Here is a 23,374-nt window from a genome sequence, read left to right as displayed (position 1 = left end):
ACAGTGCATGAAGGCACCAGCTTTGCCACAGCCTTTGCAACAAGGTTATTGTGGCTGCTTAAAAAAATAAAAATAAAAAACTGAAATAAATTCAGTTCTCAACTTTTTCAAACAATTTAATATTTAGGTTTCTATGATTTCTGATCACCATGAGAATGATAATCTGTGCAGACATGAATGTATTTATAAACCTGTTAAAATACATTTGAAGCGAAGGGAACTGTGAATAAAAAAGATTTTAAAAAATACACGATTAAGGCCCAGTCTCAAGAAGGGACGAACGCCCAGAATTGCAATTACAGCAGATCATGATCATAGATGTTTACACAGGACATGATCCTCATTTATTCAGCGCCATCTCCTGGTCAGGATATGTCGGAATTTTGCCAGTGCTTTGTGAAGTTTTTAATCACCCATTTTAATGATTGTTTAGAGTTTAAATAATAGGATTCAGTGTTCTTTAGTTGAACAACTACAATAATGAACAAGTAATAACAGATATGAAGAAACAGAAGACGTTACTGCCTTGACAGTGTTAAAACCTGGAACAGTGATTTTTCTGTGTGGGCCACCACCCGGATGGAAATGTGTAGCTAGTCTAAGTCAACGTGTGACTGTTTTAAGATACCATAAAAACTTAAAAGCTGAATTGGGTTACAGTTGTGTGTTCTACTTTAAGGAGTTTGTTTACAGAAGAAAACCCAGAGAAGAAAAGGTAAGAGAGCTAAGCTCTCTTCCAGGTTATGACTAAAGCCAGAAGTTATGTTATTGCCTCTCCCACTCAAAACGTATTTTTCTGTTCCTTTCAAGTGCGTCATCTGGGTATTTCCGCACTGAGTGGGTAGTAGCAAGTTGCAATTCAGAAGCCACAGAGGTTTAGCTGTATCAAGCTAGTCAGAGCACGGCACCGGAAACAGACATCGTCTCCCTTCAAAATAGTAGCATACTATTTGTAATCTTTATCATTCAGCTAATATTTTAGCACACATTTATTATTTTTATTATTATTATGTAAAGGCGTAAATTACATTTGATACATGTATTGATAATGTGCTTTAACATTGACAAAAAAATGAAAAAAAAAAGATACAGAGCTACAAAACTAAGGGGAAATTAAAAAAAAAAAAGAAAGGAAAACTGGAACAGGTTTCATTGCGGTTGTTTATAAAAGGTACAGTTTGATTTTTACATTTGTATTCCTTAAATTAAAATTAGTTCCAACTGTTTTGGTAATCAGAGAAATATTTTTTACAATTGTCTGCACACTGTCATGACTATCGTTATTCGGCATATTTCATTGGCAAAACTTGTGGCAAAGGACTCAAAAAATGATACACAATGAGACACAAACCATAAAACATCTTAATGCAATCAAATAGTGCACTGGTTTAAATTATTGGCAGGACTATGACGCTATTGTTTTGTTATTTGTTCTCTTTTTGGTGTTCGGGTGTAACCATTTGTGACAACAACAGTAAAAACTAGGCTACTTAAAATACGTAGGCATTAATTAGAATTAATTGGAAAACAACATTGCAACGTGATAAAATCAAGTCATCATGTTGATTTCGAAAGCATATCAACAATTATTCGTGGTGAAGTATTTTTGCGCCGTTCTTACCGGATACTGCGAATTGTACCTGCGATAGTTTTACTATCTGTCGTGCACAGTGTGGGTGGAGCGAAGGACGCTCGGAGAAGCTCTGTCAAGAAGTATTTAGGAGTCCCGCTGTCGTGTGTTTACAGCATCTTTTTAACCTGAAAAACAAAAACACACTACAGACAAACAAGGTTGTAGACGGAGGAGTATAAGCGTATTTTGGACACAGCCATGGCTGGTAAGAGATGGTTTTATTTGCTCGGCCTGTGTACTCAGTTCAGAGACTGGAGGTGAAACCGTACAGGGAGTTGTTTTGCGGAGAAGGGAAAGCCCCGCTACCGTCGGGTTTTGCGCTAACAGGAGTATTCTGCTGTCCCCGGGTAGTAAGCTAACATACAGAAGGAAGTTTAGCTTAGTGTGTTGTTTTATTGGATATCGGTGCGAGATCTGATTAAAATTCATGTCAAACTGTTTGAATGTATTCCTGTGTATGTAGCTAACTTGGGCAGATCAAATAATGCTAAGAGCTGCTAAGAGGCCTGTTGGGTTAGGTCCACCTGATGAGTTGCCCTGTAGAGACACGAAGACCGTATGTCGTTCAGGAATCTGAGCATTTAGTGTTTATCTGCAGATTTGTGGAAATGTACGGTGTATGAATCGCATGTTAAAAGTTTGCCGGTGGTTGTAGATGATTTCTCTTCAGCTGCCATATGACCCATCAGATAGCATTCGTTTCAATGAGAAATCTTCCATGTTATAAATTGACCGCTGCTGCTCGCAAACACCCACCTCAGTTTTAGTGAATGGAAATAACGCGCCCTATTTTTACATGTATTGTGGCCAGATTAGGGCTGTTTAGTATCACGTACCTGTGACACTCTAGTTTATTAAAGCGCCATGTTTAAGAAAAAAAATTAATTCTCATATTTTATTATGTAGTTTTAAATGCATCGTTAGATTTGTGTTCCAACACATTTTCTACCTCATAAGGCTTTTCAGACTAGATTGACAGTACTGATAAAGAGGATTCATTTATGAATATGCATAGAAAGTGATGATTATATTGAAGAAATAAACAATGTATGTTACAGTCACAAAAACACATCGATGCCTTTGTGTGGGCATTTACATTGAAAAGTGAGTCATGGTTTATTCACTGATTTATGAGTGCCAGCTTGTGGTAGGTGCTGTATTTACTTTCACTTTCTTTCAACTTTCACTCAACATCCAGCCTGGATAAATAAGCAGGGATATCATAATCCTACTTTGCCTTATTCCAACATCTGTACTTGTCACTGGCTGGACAAAAGCTAAAATGTAAAGAAAACCTTTTTTTTTTTTATTTGAGAGTGAATAGCACCAATTATAACTTGGAAAGCATCCTATTCACAACTTTTTGAACAAGCTTTATGTGCTGTTGTGTGGAGCCTTGGACACCTGAGCTTGTGTTACACCTAGCTTTTGCCTGAGAATGTCAACAATTCATTAACCGAGAATCTGATACTAAAGCGCTGCCTGTTCTTCACTCACAGTGGAGGGTTCCCACATCAAGGCCTGTAATGTGACACTGATGTTACACCCTGCCAATCATTGTTTGCTTTTTTTTTTCTGCACTTCTTCCTATGTCTGAGCTTGACAGGCAGTTTATGGTGAGTAATTTTATTTAGCTGGGAAGTCCTTGTATCTCGGTGTCCTTTGACCTTTTTGGACGTTGCACAGTCTGGTAGATTTCCACCCAGACCACACCACAGATATGTGCTGAAGCTGATTTTGTTTTTTGTCATCTACACTGCCACTGTGTCCTGTGTATCATTGCTTTAGATGGTGAGCTGTTTTCTCTTTAACAAACAAGAGCTTGACTTGTGTTGTTTCTGCCCATCACAGGTGTATATGGATGGGGCCTGACCCCATTCAACCAAGGTAAGAAGCTCTTTCCTGTAAATGACTAATGAATCAGTGCTAATATTGACTGCAGACATTTAATGACTGCACATCCCAGCACTGTGTGTACTCATGATTAACTGACGGAGATATTTCTCTGTTGACACACTGAGAGAAGTAAAGCAGTGTAGACAGGCATTGTTTCACAATCTCAACACCGTGCTTTCATGTTTTCAAAATAAAACATCACTGCATGTGAATCACATTAATCTCTCTCTTATCTGTCCAGGAGTCCAAACAGCAAACCCCTACATAGAGATCATCGAGCAGCCAAAGCAGAGGGGGATGAGGTTTAGGTACAAGTGTGAGGGACGTTCAGCTGGCAGCATCCCCGGAGAGAAAAGCAATGACACCACTAAGACCCACCCGGCCATTAAGGTAAGTCCAACCTTTTGCTGCATGCTTTCTGGCTGTTATCCATTTAATGCAGCTCTCATAACATAAGAGGTGTTGGAGTGGGCAAGGCACATGATATTCTTACTTTTTACCATACTCCCACTATACTCGTACTATACATGTTCTGTTGAACTACTTAGTTGCAGTGGTGGAAGAAGTACTCGTTGTTTCCTTCAATAAAAGTAGTGTTATCGCATGATAAGTAACATTTTGGATGTTGGTATCATGTAAAACTACAAAAGTATTGGCATCAAAATATACTTGGAGTACTAAAAGTAAAAGTACTCCTTGTGCAGAATAGCACAGTCCACTTTAATGAATATCAAATTATTGAAGTATAATTACTGATGTATAATTGTGTTCATTTAATGTTGCAGCTGGTAAGGGTGGAGCTGTTGTTAACTATCTTTTATGCTTATACTTTGAAGTACTTTGGGTAGCTTTTGAATTTCCTACCACGGATCACTGCAGTCTTATGATTATACATGTAGTGCAGTATTTCTTTCTGAAATGTAGTGAAGTGAAAATATGAAGTAGCAGAACATAGAAGGTTAGTATACTAGTAATGTTGAGAACATGGCAGAAAAAGAATCCGTGGACGTGGATACACATACAGTAAGGTTGATTTGGTCAAGCAGGTAACGGATCATTAAGGCACATTGACACAGAAATAATTGCTGCATATTGGGTGGTTGTAAGGTTCCAAAAACCAGTGTGCAAATAGAATATTAGGTAAATGTACCCAAAATAGATCAAGACACAATAAATCAAGAAATATTTGTATTATTTTTCTTTCCTTTTACTTTTGTTTGCCGTCTGCGATAGTAAACTGAATAGCGTTGTGTTTTGTTCTGCTGTTTGGACAAAAGGCATCTGAAGACATTGCCATGGGTTTTGGAAACGTGTGATGGAGAGATGTTTTTCATTTGTGATTTGTTGTAGGTATCGAATAAGTAGAGTAATAAGGATTAGTTTGTCAAAATATATCCAGGTCATAGTATGTTGAAAAAATGTTGACTAAATCATCTGGATGTAGTTTTTTTTTTTTTTCGTCAAAATACTGTTTTTGAACTTTTATTTTAATTTTCAGAAGATGTTTTAAAAATATCAGTTGAACTGGATGTTTTAGTAATGAATGGTAAGTGCTGACAAGGTTGGTAAATGTACAGACTCTTTATTTTCTAAAATACTGTTAAAGTGTTGTGTATTGTTGGCGAGATCAACCCTTTTTAACTAGATGACTGTGAGCAAGTGTCCGCCCTCCTAAAGTGCCCTTAAAATAAAATTTGAAATACTCCTCTTACAGGTGCATAACTACAATGGGCCCCTGCGTGTTCGCATTTCATTGGTAACAAAAAACCCACCGTATAAGCCCCACCCTCATGAACTGGTTGGGAAAGACTGCAAACATGGCTACTATGAGGCTGACCTCCAAGAGAGACGAATACACAGGTAAGTGTGGTTTGCATGTGGAATGGACATCACACACAAAAAATGTTGTGTTGTGATCTTGTGCCTGTGTTCAAAATCAGACTGGTCAGTATCTGGGAAAGGGCAGTTTCATGCCAAAACAAAGTGGCATTTGTTAGAGGCTGACCTAGATAAAGCCTTCACCTGTTGTGAGGGGTGATGTTTACTGTCTTCTTGGTGAACCTAGTCACCAGCTTTGTCTTGGGTTTGGAGATGAATACAGCATTAACACCATAAATTGCCCAATGACAAGCTGAGTTTGCCTCTTGAGAAGGAAAACAGTGCTGTAGGTAGCTGGGTACTTTAGATGCTAACACATCTGAGTCCTTTGGTTGCTTTTAACACTCTCTCAACAAGCCAAACTGATGTTAACCCTGGTTTTGCCCTTTCACTGTGTAAAACAATGCCATCTCTTTACTCTGGCATCCACTGCTTCAGATTTTATCTGCTGCCAGGTCCTCCATGGCTGGCTGTTTGAATGGCTGCTTCAGAAAAATGCTTCTTATAACCTTTGCTAAGTGGCAGGTTGGGCTAATTTATGGACCGTATTTTGAAAATATAGGGCAAAGAAGCTGGAATAACAACAGAAGCACATTAGGCAGGAGAGTGTCATGTAGTATGGTAATATAGCTGAGACACATCACGTCTTGCCCCATGTTACTGGATTTATCAGACAATCTGGCAAATCTTATGCAATGCACCTTTGACATTTCAGTTTATCGGGCTGGAGAGAAACTGGAGTTTGTCTTCTCACAGGAGTGATGAAATTCAAACAAACAGTGTACTGCAGTCTTCTGCTGTAATTGTGATACAGATTGTTTGTGTAGTGGTTTAAATTAGTAATTGGATTTTCATACAGTGACATTTATAGTTTGATAAAAGCTCTGCATTATAATATGTGTTGTTAAAGGCTCCTGGACCCAACAAAGCACACTTTATCTCTAGTTGTAGGCAGACAGCAGAGATAAAGTTGAGGAGGTTAATGAGAAATATTTGTTGTAGACATCACAGTAAATATAGTCAAATGATATGCAAATTTAATTAGATTGTCTCTAAATATGTGCATGCTTTGTTCTTATATATATTTCACATAAAACAGATAACCATACAGTCATAACCTAAACAGTAAATATATGCAATATACAAAACAAACTGAGCTCAAGCACTAAAGTGCAAGTTATTGAAAGACCATCCAATAAATATGAGTTGAGAAGCAATTTAAGAGAAGATTTGGTGAGTCCTGTTTCAGCACTGTGATGTTTTCAGAAGCCGGGCTTGGCTTCTTTTTTTTTGAGTAAGATTATCTGTCCTTTCTGTAGTAATACACAGGAGTTTGGAAACGGGTCTGAGATCATTAGGAGATAGAAAGATCCGATTTTTTTTAGAACAGATGGTGAAATGGTGACTAATGCAGCCAGTGGAAAGGGAGCCTGCAGTACAGCTACAGCTACAGCACATCCAGTACTTAAAGTAAGAATTTGGTAGTCATGAAATAATACAAAGTCCACTGGTCTGTTTAACAGAAATTATGACTAAATTAACTCAACGATCAGGTCAAGAAAGGAAAACAGCAGCAGAAAACACAAATCAAATACTTTCAAACTACTAATTTAAAAAGGTAAAAATGTAGAAAACTCATCATTAGAAGAGTGCAAACTATTAAAACTAGGGTGTAAAAGGTGGATATGAGTGTACTAAAGCACAGCCTATTGGTAAGAAACAAATCTTAAATATATCAGCTTTTGGCTGTCTAAAATATATTTTTGGTGGTGCACTTAAAGTGAAGTATTTTTCCTCGCCAGTTTTCTAAACTTGGGACGTGGTCAGTGATCCATAGTGATGATACTTTATTTTCACATATGGCTTTTATGGGAGTAAAAATTGTCCAAAGAAGATTAAAACTAGGGTTAATGGAGTGAGTGTTCACACCAGAAATACAGAACCCATAATGTTAATACTACTACTAAGAGTTCGTGAGTACAGGTATGCGTCAGTAGTTTCTGTTTGAGACTGTGTTTACTTTCAGTTTTCAGAACCTGGGCATACAGTGTGTCAAGAAGAAGGATGTGAATGAGGCCATCACTTGCAGACTACAAACCAATAATAACCCCTTCAGTAGTAAGTCATTATGGTTACAGATGATTGCACAACACAAAGCACTTTCTGTTGTTGCCCTTTCTCTCTTAAATCTGTCACTGTGTAAAAAGCTCTTGTACTGTGTAGAGAGAGAGTCCCTCAGTGTGCCACTCAGACAAAGACTTTTATATTCTCTGGAGTTTTACTGAACTAGAACTGATATTTCTGATATAAATTGTAAAAAATAAATAAATAAAATCTCATTTTAAATGTTAAAACCAAAAGTCCCTCAGTGGCCTTAAAAGTTAATTTGATATTCATGTCATAATTTCAGCTGCTACTACTTCAGCCATTCTTCCTAAAAATGACCAAAAGTGCCAATAACCTTTGGAGTAATGTTTTTTTGTTGTTGCTTGAATGAACTCTTAAGACCAACAAACTAGTTTGAAAATGGCTGGAACAACATAAAAAAGCCAAGTCTGATACATTCCACATGGTCCCTTTATACAGTTAAACACGGTGGAGGTTCACTGATGTTTTGGGGTTACTTTGCTGCTTCAGCCACTGGATGTCCTGGCTGTGTGTATGGCATTATTAAATCTGAATACTACCAATGAATTCTGACAATGCAGGGCCCAGTGTCAGAAAGCTGGGTCATCATCAGAGGTCATGGGTCCTACAGCAGGACAATGACTCAAAGCGGACTTTAAAAAGCACCAGAAATGGTTTCAGATAATGAACTGGAGAGTTCTGTAGTTTCCAGCACCGAGTCCAGATCTAAATCCCATAGAGCTCCTGTGCAGAGATCTCAAAACAGCAGCTGGGAGAAGGAACCCTTCAAATCTGAAAGACCTGGAGCAGCTGGCATAGGAAGAGTGGTCTAACATTCAGTAGAGAGGTGGAAGAAACTCACTGATGGTTATAGGAAGTGACTGATTTCAGTTATTTGTCCAAAGGGTGTACCACCAAATATTAAGTTGAGGGTGTCTGTAAATCTGTCCAGTCCATTTCTGGAGTTCTGTGTGGAATGTATCAGATTTGGCCCTTTTCTCTGCTTTTTTGTGTTGTTCCAATGAAAACAAAAGAAATAAGTATGAGAATAGTAAACAATTTTCTCAGAGGAGTGGTGTGTTATCTTATAGACATGCCAACATTTTTGGCCATGACTATAGTAAAACAAGCAAAGGAAGTGTATGTAAATACTGATAGCCTAGATATCACAGGATGCAGAGCTGTGTCAGTGCTATGCAGCCTGATTGTGCACCCCACCCTTTCCCTGTTGTTTCTTGGCTACAGTTGCCGAGGCAAAGGTGTGGGAGGAGGAGTTTGACCTGAATTCAGTTCGACTTTGCTTCCAGGCCTCCATAACTCTGCCAACAGGGGAGCCATTTCCTCTGGAGCCCGTGGTATCACAGCCCATCTATGACAACAGTAAGTGGGCAATGCATACATGCACCCAAAACTACAGATAGAGTATATTAAAGTTGAACTGATGCAGATTCTTAAATGCTAATAGGGATATAGTTTGGTAAAAGCTGTTGATGGTAATTACCTAGTGCTCTTCATTGTCTTTTGACCAGTTTTTAATTGGCATGTTCCCCCCCCAAAAAAAATCATAAGTTCAGAGCTATTCCCAGGATCTTTGGTCATGAAGATAAATGTTATGTATTTTGTAAGATCTGTGTTGCCACACATACAGTATAGAGTCTACACTCGACATCTCCTGAAGCCTTTAATTCTGTCAAAATATTCTTTGTTCCTCTTTGCGTTGCACAGAACCTTTCCTAATACAAAGATCTTTATAGAGACACTGAGCATAGAGAGCCTGTTTTTATAAGAAATTTCTGACAAGTCTGTCTAAATGCTGTATAATGTTCACAACACTAGATTTTATTCTTGATCCCTTTGGGGAAATTCAGCACCTGAATTTTACCTGAAAACATTTAGACATTTTCTGTATGTTGTTGTGCATTTGAAATGTATTTAGTGGTTTAGTGTGCCTGTGTCATCGAGACGTTTCCACGTTTTGCACAGTAGAGAATGTTTTTGTAATCTCCACAATCGTTGCTCAGTGTAAATTATTCAGATTTGTTATGCCATATCACCTCCCTGTGGTGAAATTCAAAACAGAAAAAGTACAGTATGTACATAATCAAAGCTTATAAAAATGTCCAGTCAGTAAGAATCAGGTTGTAATGGGGTAAGCAAAAGACTTTGCAATTACACATCTGAAACAACTTGATTGTTTGGCTGCTTCTTGCTTGTAGCATTGATTTGTCTGCCAAATTTCTCTGCATGTAGCAGGTAATAATCTTTAGCTTTGGCATTAAATGTATATGTTTATTAATCCTTTTCCTGTGTTGCAGGGGCCCCAAACACAGCTGAGCTGAAGATCTGCCGAGTCAACCGCAACTCTGGAAGCTGCAAAGGAGGGGATGAAATCTTTCTGTTGTGTGATAAAGTACAAAAAGGTACAATAATCTTTCATGTTATTCTGCCACTTTGCCTCAGTTTCAGCAAGGGCCCTACTGTTTTTTTTAGAAACAATACTGAAAGTCAGTCACATCTGACTTTCATACAATATTTAACGATCCATTAATACAGTATAAACACAAAGCAGATGTGAAGCATGCAGCCTGTCTGGAGCAGAAAAGGTGTCAACTGTTCACACCCACAAGATCTCAGTGTGAGTTATTTTGAGTAAGTCATCTCAGACTAGAACCCTGGCTTCCACAATAAACTGTACTGATGATTACCTAGAGATTCATTTTTGCACTGTTTCTATATCCTTTTTAGAGGAGATGATTAAATACAGTAGATAACCCCATAAATTACACTGACATTCATAGTCCAGTTTCCTTCTTTACAGTTGAAAGGACAGAACTGTGAGTGACACAAGTGCTGACTTAACAAGGTTGTGACATAATAAAAAGATGGGGTCTTTGCCATCACAAACAAAATGGACCAGACGAGTCTTTACCTAACCGAAGGAATGTTTTCCTACTGAGGAATAAATATTATATCACATTGCAACATAGCAATATTGTTAGCAAGGTCTGGCATGACCACTAGCTTATGGTGGCTAATGTTAGCAAACTTCACACGTTCTCATACAATAATGTGATAGGTGTCTCTGGTAGTGATGAACCCACTGAGAATTAATGTTTTTGGCCACTGCCACCGTTGCACATGAGGTTTGCCACAGTAAGAGGAGTATTTCAGCCACAGTATCTGTTGGTTGTAATGCTCAACATTTGTGATGAGCAGTCACCTACCACATCAAGCTGCCCAGTGTTTGATTGTTGTTGTGTCTCGTTGCTTTTCTTTTCTTTCTCTCACCACTATCCACTTACCCCAACCGGTCGAGGCAGAAGGCCACTCACCAAGAGCCGGGGTCTGTCAGAGGTTTCTTCCATTAGTTTTTTTTTTTAGAACCCATTGTGGCCCACGAGTCAAAAAGTTTGCCCACCCCTGGTCTAGACCTTACTTTGTAAAGTGTCCTGAGACAACTTTTGTTGTGATTTGGCGCTATACAGATAAGACTGAATTGAACTGAATAATGCAGTGCATAGTAGTCATGTTATCACCATGACCTTTATCATAAACTTGAAGCTTTCTTCCTCTATTCTGATGTCCACTTCTCATTTTCCCAGTTTTCTAATACATCACCAACGTGCAATTTGGGTGTAGAGTGACTGTAACTGCTGACCACTGTGTTTCTGTGGTTGCTATATCCATGTAATGAGTTTGAAAATTGTTTAATTATTTTTTAAAAGCTAAAGGTATATCTTAATGTTGTGGTAGATCATGAGATTCACCTTAACAGTTTTCTGCTGATAAAGTCCTACTCTTTAAACTTTCCGGATTCCACATCTGACAGCGGTTTAAAGTTGATATTTAAAAACCCCATTTAATGCATACTGTCAGCCATAGCTTGGCCTATGATGAAGATAGAACCCTGAAATGTTCAAGTTAGATGCACAGTATAATTGCCTATCATACCCTAAAAGATGATCCAGAGCTGATTCAGATCAAGGATGTTAGGACACTTTGTGTTGTTCTGGATTTCATTTTACACAAGGGACCCATGTGAGTGAATGTTGTGCCTTGGCGGAGGTACATGTGCTCTCTGAGTGCTCTAGATATTTGACAGCTGAAGCTGATTACAAGGCTTGTAAGCTGCTGTGAAACCTTGAGGTGCATAGCAGCTGAAACGATGCAACACCCCTTGGGGCCTTAGGAGCTCTTGCTCTCTGTTAAGAGTAAAAGTACAAATGCCTCTGTGTGTAATCAATGTCTGATATTTCTTCTTCTAAGTGGGGAGTCCTCTGCTTTAGTCTCTCCTTACATTTCCTGTTTTCTTTTCCCCTACAGAGGACATCGAGGTGCGTTTCTTCCAGGACTCCTGGGAGGGGAAGGGCACTTTCTCTCAAGCTGATGTCCACAGGCAGGTGGCCATTGTGTTCCGCACACCACCCTACCGTGACACTAACCTCGCTGAGCCCATTAGAGTCAAGATGCAGCTCCGCCGCCCCTCTGACCGCGAGGTCAGCGAACCGATGGACTTCCAGTACCTGCCAGCTGACCCAGGTATGACACAATGTTCCTGTGTTTTTTATATGATCTCGTATGAGTTACTAATGAAAGATGTTTAACATTTCTCAAAATACCCAAGGGATGAACTTGTTGATCAGCTCTACAAACCCAGCCATATAAATGTGCTTTAAAAATGTTCCCTGTAGATGAATACAGGCTGAGTGAGAAGAGAAAGCGTACAGGAGACATGTTCCAGAGCTTGAAGCTGGGGCCTATGCTGTCTAGTGGTACGTCGATGAGATTCCTTTTCTATCATCCTGCCATAGTATAAAGGTTTTTTGTAGTTGAAATTAATGTAACCCTGTCTGTTGGAATTTCAGTGTCCATTCCACAAGATAGACGGCACCTAAGCCCAGCAAGAAGAACGGTTACAGCCAAACCTCCATCAATCAATGCACAAGCTGGTGAGGCAGTTTAAATTTTTCATATTACATATTTCAGTCCCTGCAGAGATTGGCTGTGAATTTATTGGACCAAAAGTCATTTTATATAGTAGTTTTTCTGTCAAGGACAAATATTTCAGCTTCTCCAGTCTAAGAGCATTTTTGTTTAATATTCTAAATTGAATACATTTAGGTTTTAGACTTGGTCAGATAAAAAAAAAAGAGGCATTTTAAGATTTTCATTTTTCTGATTTCCTTTTATAGACCAGAGGATAAATGGCTTAGTCAAAAATGTATTTGTTACTTAAATCCCTAGATTTAATATGTGAATTTATTATTGCTGTATGAACACCTTTTGTATTTTGGTGAACATGGAGATGCACCAATAAAATCCTAACAGTAAGTTAGTGTCATACAACATTAAACTGATGATTTTTAGGTCATTTTCAAAATATATAGACGATCTTATACTACAGGGATTTTCAGTGTTATAACTCAGATTGCTTGTTGTTTGTGTAATGTGTATCCCCAGGAGTTGTGGTGCCCCCTGCTGCCATTGGAGTGAAACCCCAGCCCACCTACTCATTCAATCAGCCAGGCCAGCTCTTCTCAGTCCAGCACAAGGTAGAGGCCTCCCCCTCTATCTCTGCTGCGACTACAAACCAAACTTGGAAGATCATGGAGAGCCTAAACCTGGGTCCCCAGCCCAAAGCCACTCCAGTGTCCAGCTTCACAATGAACCAGGCACCATCCTCCTCCTTCTCTACTCCCACCTCCACTGCCAACCAAGAGTACTCAACTGTCAGCTTGATGGACCTTCATGAATTCTTCCCCAACATTTCCTCGGGCATGACCCAGGAGCCTGCAGCTTCCCAAGCAAGCACAGTCTCCAAGGCCAGCAGCACCTTCCCCCTCCAGGGTTCCCAGTTGCGAGTGGATGTGCCACTCGCGGACGATATCCCAGAGCTCCCTAGCTTTTCTGAAGAGCAGGCCCCAGGAACCCTGGACAGCCTAAATATGGATGACTTGGTGGACTTTCTGACCCCCCCTCTCATGAATGAGGGTGAAAATGGCACCTCAATGTTGGCTCAAGCTTCGTGTCAGCAAGCTGCCCCACACGGCTCCACCACTGCTGCCCAGAACAGAGCAGTATCCCAGAACACTTCTGACCCTGCTGGCAACCCAGGAAGTACCTGGATGAATTACCCCAACAGCATCGTCAACTTGCTCCAGAATGAGAACATGGTTGTCCTCGCATCCAGCAACCAGCGGTCTGCAGTGCTCGATGAGTTTGATGAGTTGATGTCCGCCGATGAGGATCGCCTTATTTCCATTTTTAACAGCGAAAGCCAAGTTGGGTTTGTGTCAGGACCTCCAACCTAAAGTTTGTCTGTGTGTTGTTTTTTTTTTTAATCTATACATTCACATAGACCACATTGTACTGCCCCTTCAGCCTTCTGAAGTCTTTTATTGTTGCCAAAGACATAAAAGGAAACAAGTGAATATGAAGGGCTGGAGGAAACAAAATGTAGTTGAACTGTCACCATGAACGCGGACTGAAATGCCAGCAAAGACTATTTACGGTATTCAGTTAGCGTGTTGATCCGGGCCTCATAATACATTCTATCTGACAAATGGTAAAACACAGGACTGAACATAATTGGATTTCATCAGTCTTGAACCCATGCTAAAGAATTAACTGTTTCAGCCACAGCGTCAACATGATGGTGGGATATTTATCCTGTCACAAGTGTTTCTTTTAAAAAAACAGCATTGCAAAAAGCATTTCTTTAAATGTTTTCCTTATGGAACTTAAGAATGGTTTTTGCACTGCCACTGTAGCAATCTTGGTAGGTTTGGTCAGTTTTAGTGCCAAGTCAAATGTGTTAGGGCTGCCTTTTTTTATTTTAAACAAATCAACTATTTCTCAAAAGAATTTAATCTGACCCAGAGACAAGTCTATGCAAATAATGTCTTTTAATCAAATATCCCCATGTTTTCTATATGTCAGGGGTGACTGTAACATCACCTTTGTTATACAGGTGCTTTTGTTGAGCATCTCAACAAAATGTAGTAATGTGTCAAGAACCAAATGAAGATCTACGTGTAAATAACTATCAAGCAACATTAACAGGTACATGCTTATAGCACTGTACAAGAGGTTCATACAGTACATTGCACTCAGCTGCTGGATTGCCTACCACTATAATTTCTTCATTTCTCCTCAGTTTTTCTAGCTATTGTATGAATAATAGCTGCAGTTTAATTGTTTCTGACTTGTAAGTAAGCAAGCTTGCTATATGCTGTGCTAAAAGATGCTTTCACATAAAATCATACAGTTTTATGAGGAGATTATAATAGAATTTTTTTTTGCTGTCATGAATGGTTGTGACTTTCAAAATCCTAAACACTTATTTGGCAATAAATATCAATATGGTATTCAAGATTAGTTTTTTTATTTTTTATTTGGCAACTCTGTAATCATGAATCAGTACAAAGCAGAAAAATAAAGCCAGACAAATGTATTTAGTCAAAAAGCTATGCTTAATTGGATACAGACTTTCCCTGATCAAGTGCAAACAAGATTTCTTCAGCCAACTTGTCCATCAAGTAAGCATAAGTGCTATAAATACTATATATTCTGTACAAAAAAATGACATTTCAGATCACTTAAAAAATATGCACGATTACATGAGCCCAAAATAAAATTGTGCTTTTTTTTTTTGCCAACAGGATCAACTTGAAATCAAAACTCAACCAGACTCAAAATGTTATAAAGATGAGGTTTAATTCACAGCCCAACTTATGGGATCACTAAGTGCCTTTTTCACTTGCCCATCCTGCAGAGCTATCCTCTTGTTCTGAAAGGCTTATGTTACTTCAAGATTGGTGACTTTGTTGATGATGTGGGAACGCCTGGGTACACACTCTAGGTCAAATTTACTCTCGTATATGGTTGGGCAAAGCTTCCAGCGGTTGTTCCGGTAGATTCCCAGGTAAGTGTATGCATCTGGCTTGTAGGCTAGAGGGCATTTGACCCCTGTGGCACGGATGACAGAGTCCAGTTTTATAACCTCGCTCTCATCAGCAAAGTTGTGGTTATAGGCACAAATTACGTGCCGTCTATCTCCCTTGGGAACATAGGGGCTGACTTTAACCGAGGTGATCTTGCCATCCAGGACTGCTCTGGCCACACACTCCCATGCATGGTCCAACTTGAAACCAGAGTCCAAGTACATCAGCCACTTGCCCGAGAGTACCCCGTGGTTAAGGGCCAACTCCTTCACTGTCTGGAAAGTGACAGGCCGGCCACTGGCCAGGAGTTTCTCCCAGCTCTCCTGAAGACCTATGACATCCCCACTGCTGGGGCCATGGTTTGGGCCCAGCACAGCAATCCACCCGACGGGGCTGACACCACCTTCCAGATCACCGAATCTATTCACCTGTGAGGGCCTGTTGCTCTCCAACCAGCCATCAAACTCGGATCTGGGGGTTTTCCTCGAGTCAAACACTATCCAGGGGTCTAGGTCCGCAGCCAAGGCTTCAGCGGCATAGTAGTCCGCAGCAAATGAGGTCTCCACCTCGCCATCGGCAGGGGCATCTTCCTCCTCCATATCGCTGTCAGTGTAAGGCTGTTGACACGAAGACGGTGTTGTGGGTTAATATTTGCATTTAAACCACAGGTGCACCCCCTGTGTATGTTTATAGTACTTCCACGCCGAAATGGACAGCTAGATTGCTCGCAGATATTTATCTCATGTTGCTACCTAGCTTGTTACATTAGCAACGCTTGTTCGATATCTTACTGCTTTGTCCACCTTGGATTCTTTAAAAATATACAAGTTGCCATTTATTTTGCTTGTGTGCAGTCTACAGTAAACACGTGGAAAACATTTCTAGGCTAACTGCTTGGCTCCAGGCTTGACGTTAATGTAGCCTAGTTAGCCGGCTCGCTAGCCATTTTGCCAATCGACAACTGGCGTCCTGTCTAATTCTGATAAAGATTATTTGCAGTCCGCTCTTGATGACAACTGACGTTATAACATGCACAATTTGCTTGAACAACAGAAACTCGAACATTTATCACAAGTCCCACCTGGTAGATGTTGCTGTTGGTGGTCGAGTGTTGTACTTCCGCCGCACAAGATGGTACGCTCCTCGGTATTCCAGATGAAAAACTAAGTCAGCGTGATTCAAATGTCTGGCAGTTTATTCAACGCATATTGCCTTGCCTATCGACCAAGGTTATACTTTTGAAAAAAAAAATCAGTGCACAAATAACACAGGAAAGCTGTTAACTTAGTTGTATTTTTACGCATTTCACGTACAGAAATTATTAACGTTGTTCATCCGGTTGTGTACATCAACAAATATGCAAGCACGTATTGATTTGTCATTTTATTTTGTGTAGCTATCAAATACAGCGGTTCTGAATTAATAGCTCAAAATTAATTGAGCATTTTATCTGATCACACTATATTCCTGTAAAAGTTGCGGAACACCGTGTGCTCCAATCAGGCGGCGCTAGGACGACGTGCCAAAGAGTTAGCCGGGTAGCTGTAGCTACCCGATGTGTACGCGGTGGATGTGATTTATGAGATAGAATTAAAATCCAAAATATATACATTTTTATTTTACGTTAGCCATCCAGGTAAATAAATTATGCCCAGCAAAAAGAAGAAATACAACGCCAGATTCCCTCCGGTAAGTTTAAACATTGATGAACCGGTATTACCACTAGCTAATGTTAGCAAACTGTACGAAAGAACGCTAATTCTTCTAGCTAGCTTTCATGTGATTAGGCCTGTTTTGCATATTAAGCCATTTAACACAGAAATGTAAATTGGTGTCACTGAATTAGCTAACTTGCCTTGCATCTCAGTGTTTTCTTAGGTATATATAATGCGTGCGACGTAGCGTAAAGTTAGCTAGCAACTCCCAATAATCAACGCTGTTTTTAGCATAACAAGCTAAGTGAAATGGAACCTTATAGGCAAGTCTGAGCAATCTGTTATAACGTTACATCAAAATGAACAAGCTTTATAGTTACCATCTGTACACACCTTAGTAAATCTGATCAACAGGACGGGGATGAAGCATTTTAAACATACATGCTATGATAGTTCTGTCATCAAGAATGTGTTGCACCGCGTTTTACTAACTTAATGTTTCAGTTAACAGGTCTTGGTTTTTGTACATAGCAAGCTATCTTAAGGTCTTTTGTTGTATACAGTAAAACTTTGTAGCGCCACTGTTTTCACCCACATGGACTGCCTGTACACACACACTTATAGCTAAAACCTCTCTCATTGCAGGCAAGGATAAAGAAGATTATGCAGACAGATGAAGAAATAGGCAAAGTGGCTGCAGCAGTACCTGTTATCATTTGTATCCTTCTTGTCAGATGTATTAACTGTGCAAATCCCAAGGTCTTGATCATCAGTATGCATAGGGTGTTAGATTTATCAGAACTCTACTTTTTATTCAGTCAAGGGACTTCAAACTATTACTCTGGTTTGGACCTGAAATAATACCTTTATTAATCATATCAGCAAGAATTTAATAAGAGAAGTCATTTAACCAGAAAAATGATCCAGGCTTCTCCAGTGGCAAAATTGGTTACTTTCCCAGTGTTTTCTATCACTGTAAAAGAAATTTACTACAGTGAAACTTGTTTCATTGTAATAAAGGGCACTGTTAGGTATTTTTAGTCAGATAGAAATTGGATAGATACTTTATGTATTAGAAATGTTTAGTGGAGATAGGATGTCTAGTTAGACTGTTAAATGCTTAGGCCTGCTTATGAGTTTCTACAGGGTACATCTGGTCAAGGATAACTAGAGAGAAAAGTTGATGACTGTCAGCAGACAGGATGGTTAATATTATTATTATGATGTGTATAACTGTAGCCTTAGCCATAATATGTTCTTATGTTTAAGTCACGACATGTTACTAGAAGTCTGTGAGAATGTTTTTAGTTACACACCACTTAACCAACAGACACACACACATTGATTTGCTTTATGTTTTGACTACTGCTATGGCCAGCTGCAAAGCTGGTAAGAGAGACGTCTCGGTTGACGTTTCTGTGTAGTATGGGGCTAGCCCAACCGAAGGGATATAATGTATAGGCCTGGTGGGTTCAGGGTCTTTTCATCTTTCATCTGCCTGCGTGCAGGTTGGAGGTGCAAGATGCCTGAGCGTGTAATGTTAATTTTTGCCTGTGTTCATGGAATAAATCAGCACTGTTTTGTAGTTACTTGGACTGCCTCGTCTCTGAGTCAGTATGGTAAAAAGTACCGGGTACAACAGCACAATACCTGCTGTATAGTACTTTCCTCAACAGCGATGCCAGCGAGAGCCCTGGAGCTTTTTTTGGAATCATTGCTGACAAAGGCCTGTCAAGTCACCCAGTCTAGGAATGCAAAGACAATGACAACATCACATCTGTAAGTTTTTGTGATTGTCTGTATCTTGATTAACAAACCCTATTTTACATTGCACTGGAGTTGAACTGCTTTGTGTTTCTAAGGCACTGTCTGTTCAATTTATTCTGGCTGTCTTTTAAAAAAAATGTGAATTAGGGCTGGATAAAACAGGAAATAACATTAAAATTGTGATATGATTGGATACATGTAACTGAAAATGTGTTGCACCTTTGCTTCCTTTGGTTGTGGATAAAGACACTTAAAAGACATCCTTTATTACTATTGTAGAAGTACTTGCACTGCTGATATTTAGCACTGGTGAATGGACTTGCAATACATTGCCAAATCCCGTGTATCTGAAAGTACTTCTGGCCATAAGTAAGATGTATTTGCCAAGAGAATCTTAATGTGTGATCCAGAATGTGTTTTTAGTCTGTGGGAAAAATGGTGTGCTGATCAAATGTGTGTGCGTGTGTTCACAGAAAGCAGTGCATCGAGCTGGAGCAACAGTTTGATTTCTTAAAAGACCTGGTGGCAACAGTGCCGGACATGCAGGGTGATGGGGAAGAGAACCACACTGAGGGGGGAGCTGAAAAAATCCCTCGCAGGTAGGGCTGGCCAATATAGGCCACAGAAGCGGCTGCTGCATATTTTACAGTATACAGTCACCGGCCACTTTATTAGGTGCACCTGTACAACTGTATGCAATTCAATGCAACACTTCCTCCTAAAACTGAAAACCGATTACCTACCCAGCAAATGAATATTTGGATGTTCTGGTCCAGCCCTTCAAAATATTCTCACTTTCCGCAAATGTTCTCACTCCCAAACTGGTCCTTGCACTATATAGCCATACATGTACACACACCAGCCTGTTTGTGTAGCACCATGACTACCAGATGGAATTAAACAGTTAACACTTAGATGCTGACACCAAGAAGCTCAGGTCTGCCAGGCCCTATATCACATACCCATGTGTGCTATCCAGTCACCACATCATGCATTTGTGTTTCACCCATTAATCTGTTTTACCACTTTATTAGTCAGTTTATCATTCTGTCATTGCTGATAAGTGCATGCACCCACACTGTTGTATGGAAGAAATAAATCAGTCATCACAAGCTGGATGGCACTCTTTACATGGACATCTTTTCTTTCCCCGGAAACCACCATTACTGTAAACTGAAACTGACTAAAGCAAAATGTTTGTCATTCATGCAATGCTACCTTATTACTTTTTCCATTTTGTTTTGTGATTATAGATTAACCACAAAAACAAGAAACCAAAGAGCAGGCCCTTTTTCAGCTCCATAGAGCAAGAACTAATTATTGAGGAATAGAGAAAAGAAAACAGTACTGGCTGTCAAATCAAACAGTGGCACTGCAGCTAAATTGAAGCAGAGAGTCTGGTGGAGAATTGCACAAATTAAATCAGTATGAAGTCTTTTTTTTCACTAAACAGTGTAGTTGATTAAATTGAGTCAATTTAAAGTGGTTGTAATTTGCTAATATTTAGACTTTTTGTCTCAGCTGTGTAGATGAGGCACATGGACTCACAGCATCTTTGAATATAAATGGCTTCAAGTAATTTCCACCAGCAGCATCAGTCATGCTGTTCTCTGCTTTCGAATAATCTCTATTGATTTTAATGTTGCTTTTGGGTGCAGCAGATTTAAGCTGTAGAATGACTTTCTAATATTTAATACGTTTTCTAAATGAAGGGGTCGAAAACCAGGATCCGGACGCAAGAATGGTGGGGCCAGCTCCAAAGCCAAGGACAAGAAGTTGTCTGGCACAGAGTCGGAGCAAGAGGTGGGAGCTGGTTTGCATGCAAAAGCCAGTAGCTGTCTGCAGCTTCACTGATTTACTGAGACTCACTGTTGTGTTCCTTGTGATGAAATCAGGATGACTCTGAAGACAGCGAAACAGACGGGGACGAAGAGGATGGCTCTCAGTCAAGCACAAATCTACAGGCAGCATCCAGGTTCCACAGGTACAAACATTGGACCATCTGTGTTGACATGCTCTTTTAGACACCCTCGGGACAAGATCACGCCTCACATCTGGTATCACAGTCTATCTCTTGTGACCCAGAAATAAGCATTTAATCCACTTGTTCATCTGAAAAATCAAATATGGTGACACGTTAATATATCAGTGAATCCTGCAACTGTACATACATTCTTGCTGGTCAAGTGTGTTCTGACTAGAGGTATCCACAGGTCCACTCAGAAAGAGTGATCAGGACCCGAGCCCAGCTCAGAACTCATTCAAATCGATTGAGTCTTGTTTACTGCCACAATGTGTCCATCTTTACAATTCCTGAGTGGGTCTGCAGTGACTCGAGCACATGCAGTTTTAAGTGTTTTTTGAGGCAAGACAGAGAATAAGAACTTCACAGCTCAGTAGAGTTGTGTTCTGACAAGGGAACTGAAGCCAAGTTTAATTTATGAAAATCAATTGCCTACAAGATTTCTTTGGTATTTGATCCACAGGTATTAAACAGATGAGAACATTGTCTTTTGATTGATTGTCGGGCAGTTGGCTACAGAATGTTTTATTGTTGGTGCAGGAGGTGGTGATAGGACTGAACATTATTTATATACATTTGTCTATGAAGCATTTAAAAGAGTATTAATTTCTCAGACTTTAAAATTAGGGCTGCCCCCAATAGCAATTAGTTGCGAGACTTGTCGATCGACTGAGGCTCTTCTATTCTAGCCTTTGTTAGTATTTTTTTTTTTTTTGTTGTTGTTGTCAGCCAGTGTGCATTACAGTAGAAGGCAGCCCCAGCCCCCTTTAGTTTGTCGTCGTCTTCTCCTTATTTTGGAGAAAAGAAGTGTACTACCTGTCTTGTTTTTCCGACAAATCCATATGGCTACCCGACATTTTATATCATCAATTTAAATAGGTCATAATTTAAATCTTGCATCATATGCAGTTATCTTTTGTTGATGTTTAAATGTCCAGAAATATGTTCCTGTCGCTCTTTTCCACTTTAATAACAATGTTAATGTGGTCAAAATCATAACTGAAATTCATGCCAGTTGATTTTCTGACAGTCCACTTAATACCATCACCACCAGTAGACCGGTCAGCAAACTCTTGGACTTGGGTTTCAGATCCACCCCCTGTATGTGGATTAAAGACTTTTTGTCCATTTGACCACAGATGGTCAAATTCTGTTGCTTTATTCTCTTAGACACTTGACTGCACCTCCTCATACTCTTCAGATACAGTCAATAAATGTGCAGATGAAACTGTCTACAGGAAGGAAGTCTGCAAATTGGTGGAACAGTGCACAGATAACAACCTCACACTGAACATCAAGAAGACAATGGAAATAATCTTTGACTTTAGGAAGAAGGAGGCTCTCTCCCTTCTGTTCATTAAAGAAGAGGAAGTGGAGAGGGTCTCCAGTTTTAAGTTTCTAGGGACTTGCATTAGTGCGGACCTCGACTGGACTGTCAATTCTATGGCTATAACTAAGAAAGCTCAATAGCGCCTCTGTTTTCTGAGAGCTCTCAAAAAGGCCAGCCTGTCTGTAAAACTACCCAAAGCCTTTTATCACTGTGCAAGAGAGTTTTAATGTACATAAACTGCACAGAGTTGGACAGGAAAATACTCCAAAGAATCATCAAGACTTCTGAGAAAATCATTGGGCTCTGCCTTCAGTGGAGAACATCTTTAGAAGGCACTGTTTACGCAGAGCTAACAGTATCCTTGAGGATAGTACACACCCCTCCCATCAGCTCTTTTCACTGTTGCCCTCTGGTAGGTGCTACAGGGCCATGAAAGCACATACTACCAGGCTGAAAAACAGCTTCTTTCTAAAGGCTATTGCTCAACTGATCTTATTTTCATTACTCTGCAATGTCAGAAAGATCAACAAGCACCACTTATTATGAGTACATAACTGATATCTCATATGGGTACTTGTTCTTATGTTGTCCATTTTTATTAGGGGTCACTTTTGATTTATGTTTTAAATCAGATAAATGTGAGTGAGGAGTGCTGACTGAGTGTATGTATGTATCATTTTTGGTGTGGCACAACAAATTTTGTTTGATTCTGATTCAAAACAAACTGTTAAGACTATGGAAATACTTTGCTGACTTTCCTTACTTGATGATTTTTTTAATAGGTAGTACTTTTTCAGGAGCACATTTAATTTTACACCTCTTTCTGTCCCCCCACAGCTCGAATGTGCAACCCCAGTTCATGCACATGGGAAACATGGTCTCAATGGGCAGCATGGCTCCAGCACAGCCCCAGGGTGCCATGGCCTTTGCCCCCCACCCTTCAATGATGAGCATCGCACCGCCCCCCCCAGCCCCCATGCCAAACAAAAACGAGGATGATGATGATGACTATGACTATGACTATGATTCTTAGCTCCTCCTTGTATCTTCCTCCTTTCTCTCTTTCTCTATCTCTCTCGCTCTCTCTCTCTCTCTCTCTCCCGCCCTCGCCTCCTCTCGCTC

The 23,374-nt window shown here is 39.8% G+C and overlaps 3 protein-coding genes across 3 annotated transcripts; 2 read left to right on the top strand and 1 right to left on the bottom strand.

The window, feature by feature from the left end:
* The first annotated feature begins 1,646 nt into the window (after positions 1 to 1,646).
* Positions 1,647 to 13,926, top strand: rela (v-rel avian reticuloendotheliosis viral oncogene homolog A). Its single transcript, XM_020616319.1, has 11 exons — positions 1,647 to 1,838; positions 3,485 to 3,520; positions 3,771 to 3,919; positions 5,244 to 5,389; positions 7,434 to 7,525; positions 8,780 to 8,914; positions 9,850 to 9,954; positions 11,858 to 12,073; positions 12,226 to 12,306; positions 12,400 to 12,483; positions 12,995 to 13,926. Exons 1-11 carry the CDS (start codon positions 1,832 to 1,834, stop codon positions 13,843 to 13,845), a joined length of 1,902 nt encoding a protein of 633 aa, XP_020471975.1. The 5' UTR covers positions 1,647 to 1,831; the 3' UTR covers positions 13,846 to 13,926.
* An 83-nt stretch (positions 13,927 to 14,009) lies between these two features.
* cunh11orf68 (chromosome unknown C11orf68 homolog) lies at positions 14,010 to 16,750 on the bottom strand. Its single transcript, XM_020616325.1, has 2 exons — positions 16,559 to 16,750; positions 14,010 to 16,094 (listed from the first exon to the last, which is right to left on the bottom strand). Exon 2 carries the CDS (start codon positions 16,074 to 16,076, stop codon positions 15,333 to 15,335), a length of 744 nt encoding a protein of 247 aa, XP_020471981.1. The 5' UTR covers positions 16,077 to 16,094; positions 16,559 to 16,750; the 3' UTR covers positions 14,010 to 15,332.
* A 19-nt stretch (positions 16,751 to 16,769) lies between these two features.
* Positions 16,770 to 23,346, top strand: drap1 (DR1-associated protein 1 (negative cofactor 2 alpha)). Its single transcript, XM_020616326.1, has 7 exons — positions 16,770 to 17,166; positions 17,778 to 17,850; positions 18,818 to 18,911; positions 19,373 to 19,498; positions 20,612 to 20,702; positions 20,795 to 20,883; positions 23,090 to 23,346. The coding sequence occupies exons 1-7, from the start codon at positions 17,125 to 17,127 to the stop codon at positions 23,283 to 23,285; spliced, it is 711 nt and encodes a 236-aa protein (XP_020471982.1). The 5' UTR covers positions 16,770 to 17,124; the 3' UTR covers positions 23,286 to 23,346.
* The last annotated feature ends 28 nt before the right edge of the window (positions 23,347 to 23,374 follow it).

Source organism: Monopterus albus, unplaced genomic scaffold, assembly GCF_001952655.1.
Source record: "Monopterus albus unplaced genomic scaffold, M_albus_1.0 scaffold173.1, whole genome shotgun sequence".
NCBI classification, from domain to species: Eukaryota; Metazoa; Chordata; class Actinopteri; order Synbranchiformes; family Synbranchidae; genus Monopterus; species Monopterus albus.
The sequence above is the reverse complement of the archived record's forward strand: the minus strand, read 5'-3'. Positions and strand labels throughout refer to the sequence as shown.

Coding starts and splice junctions, on each gene's coding strand:
- rela (XM_020616319.1), top strand. Junction 3,920..5,243: donor AGACCCACCCGGCCATTAAG/GTAAGTCCAACC, acceptor CTCCTCTTACAG/GTGCATAACTACAATGGGCC. Junction 12,074..12,225: donor GTACCTGCCAGCTGACCCAG/GTATGACACAAT, acceptor TGTTCCCTGTAG/ATGAATACAGGCTGAGTGAG.
- cunh11orf68 (XM_020616325.1), bottom strand. CDS start 16,076: ATGGAGGAGGAAGATGCCCCTGCCGATGGCGAGGTGGAGACCTCATTT.
- drap1 (XM_020616326.1), top strand. CDS start 17,125: ATGCCCAGCAAAAAGAAGAAATACAACGCCAGATTCCCTCCG. Junction 17,851..18,817: donor AGCAGTACCTGTTATCATTT/GTATCCTTCTTG, acceptor CAGCGATGCCAG/CGAGAGCCCTGGAGCTTTTT. Junction 20,703..20,794: donor GCACAGAGTCGGAGCAAGAG/GTGGGAGCTGGT, acceptor TGATGAAATCAG/GATGACTCTGAAGACAGCGA.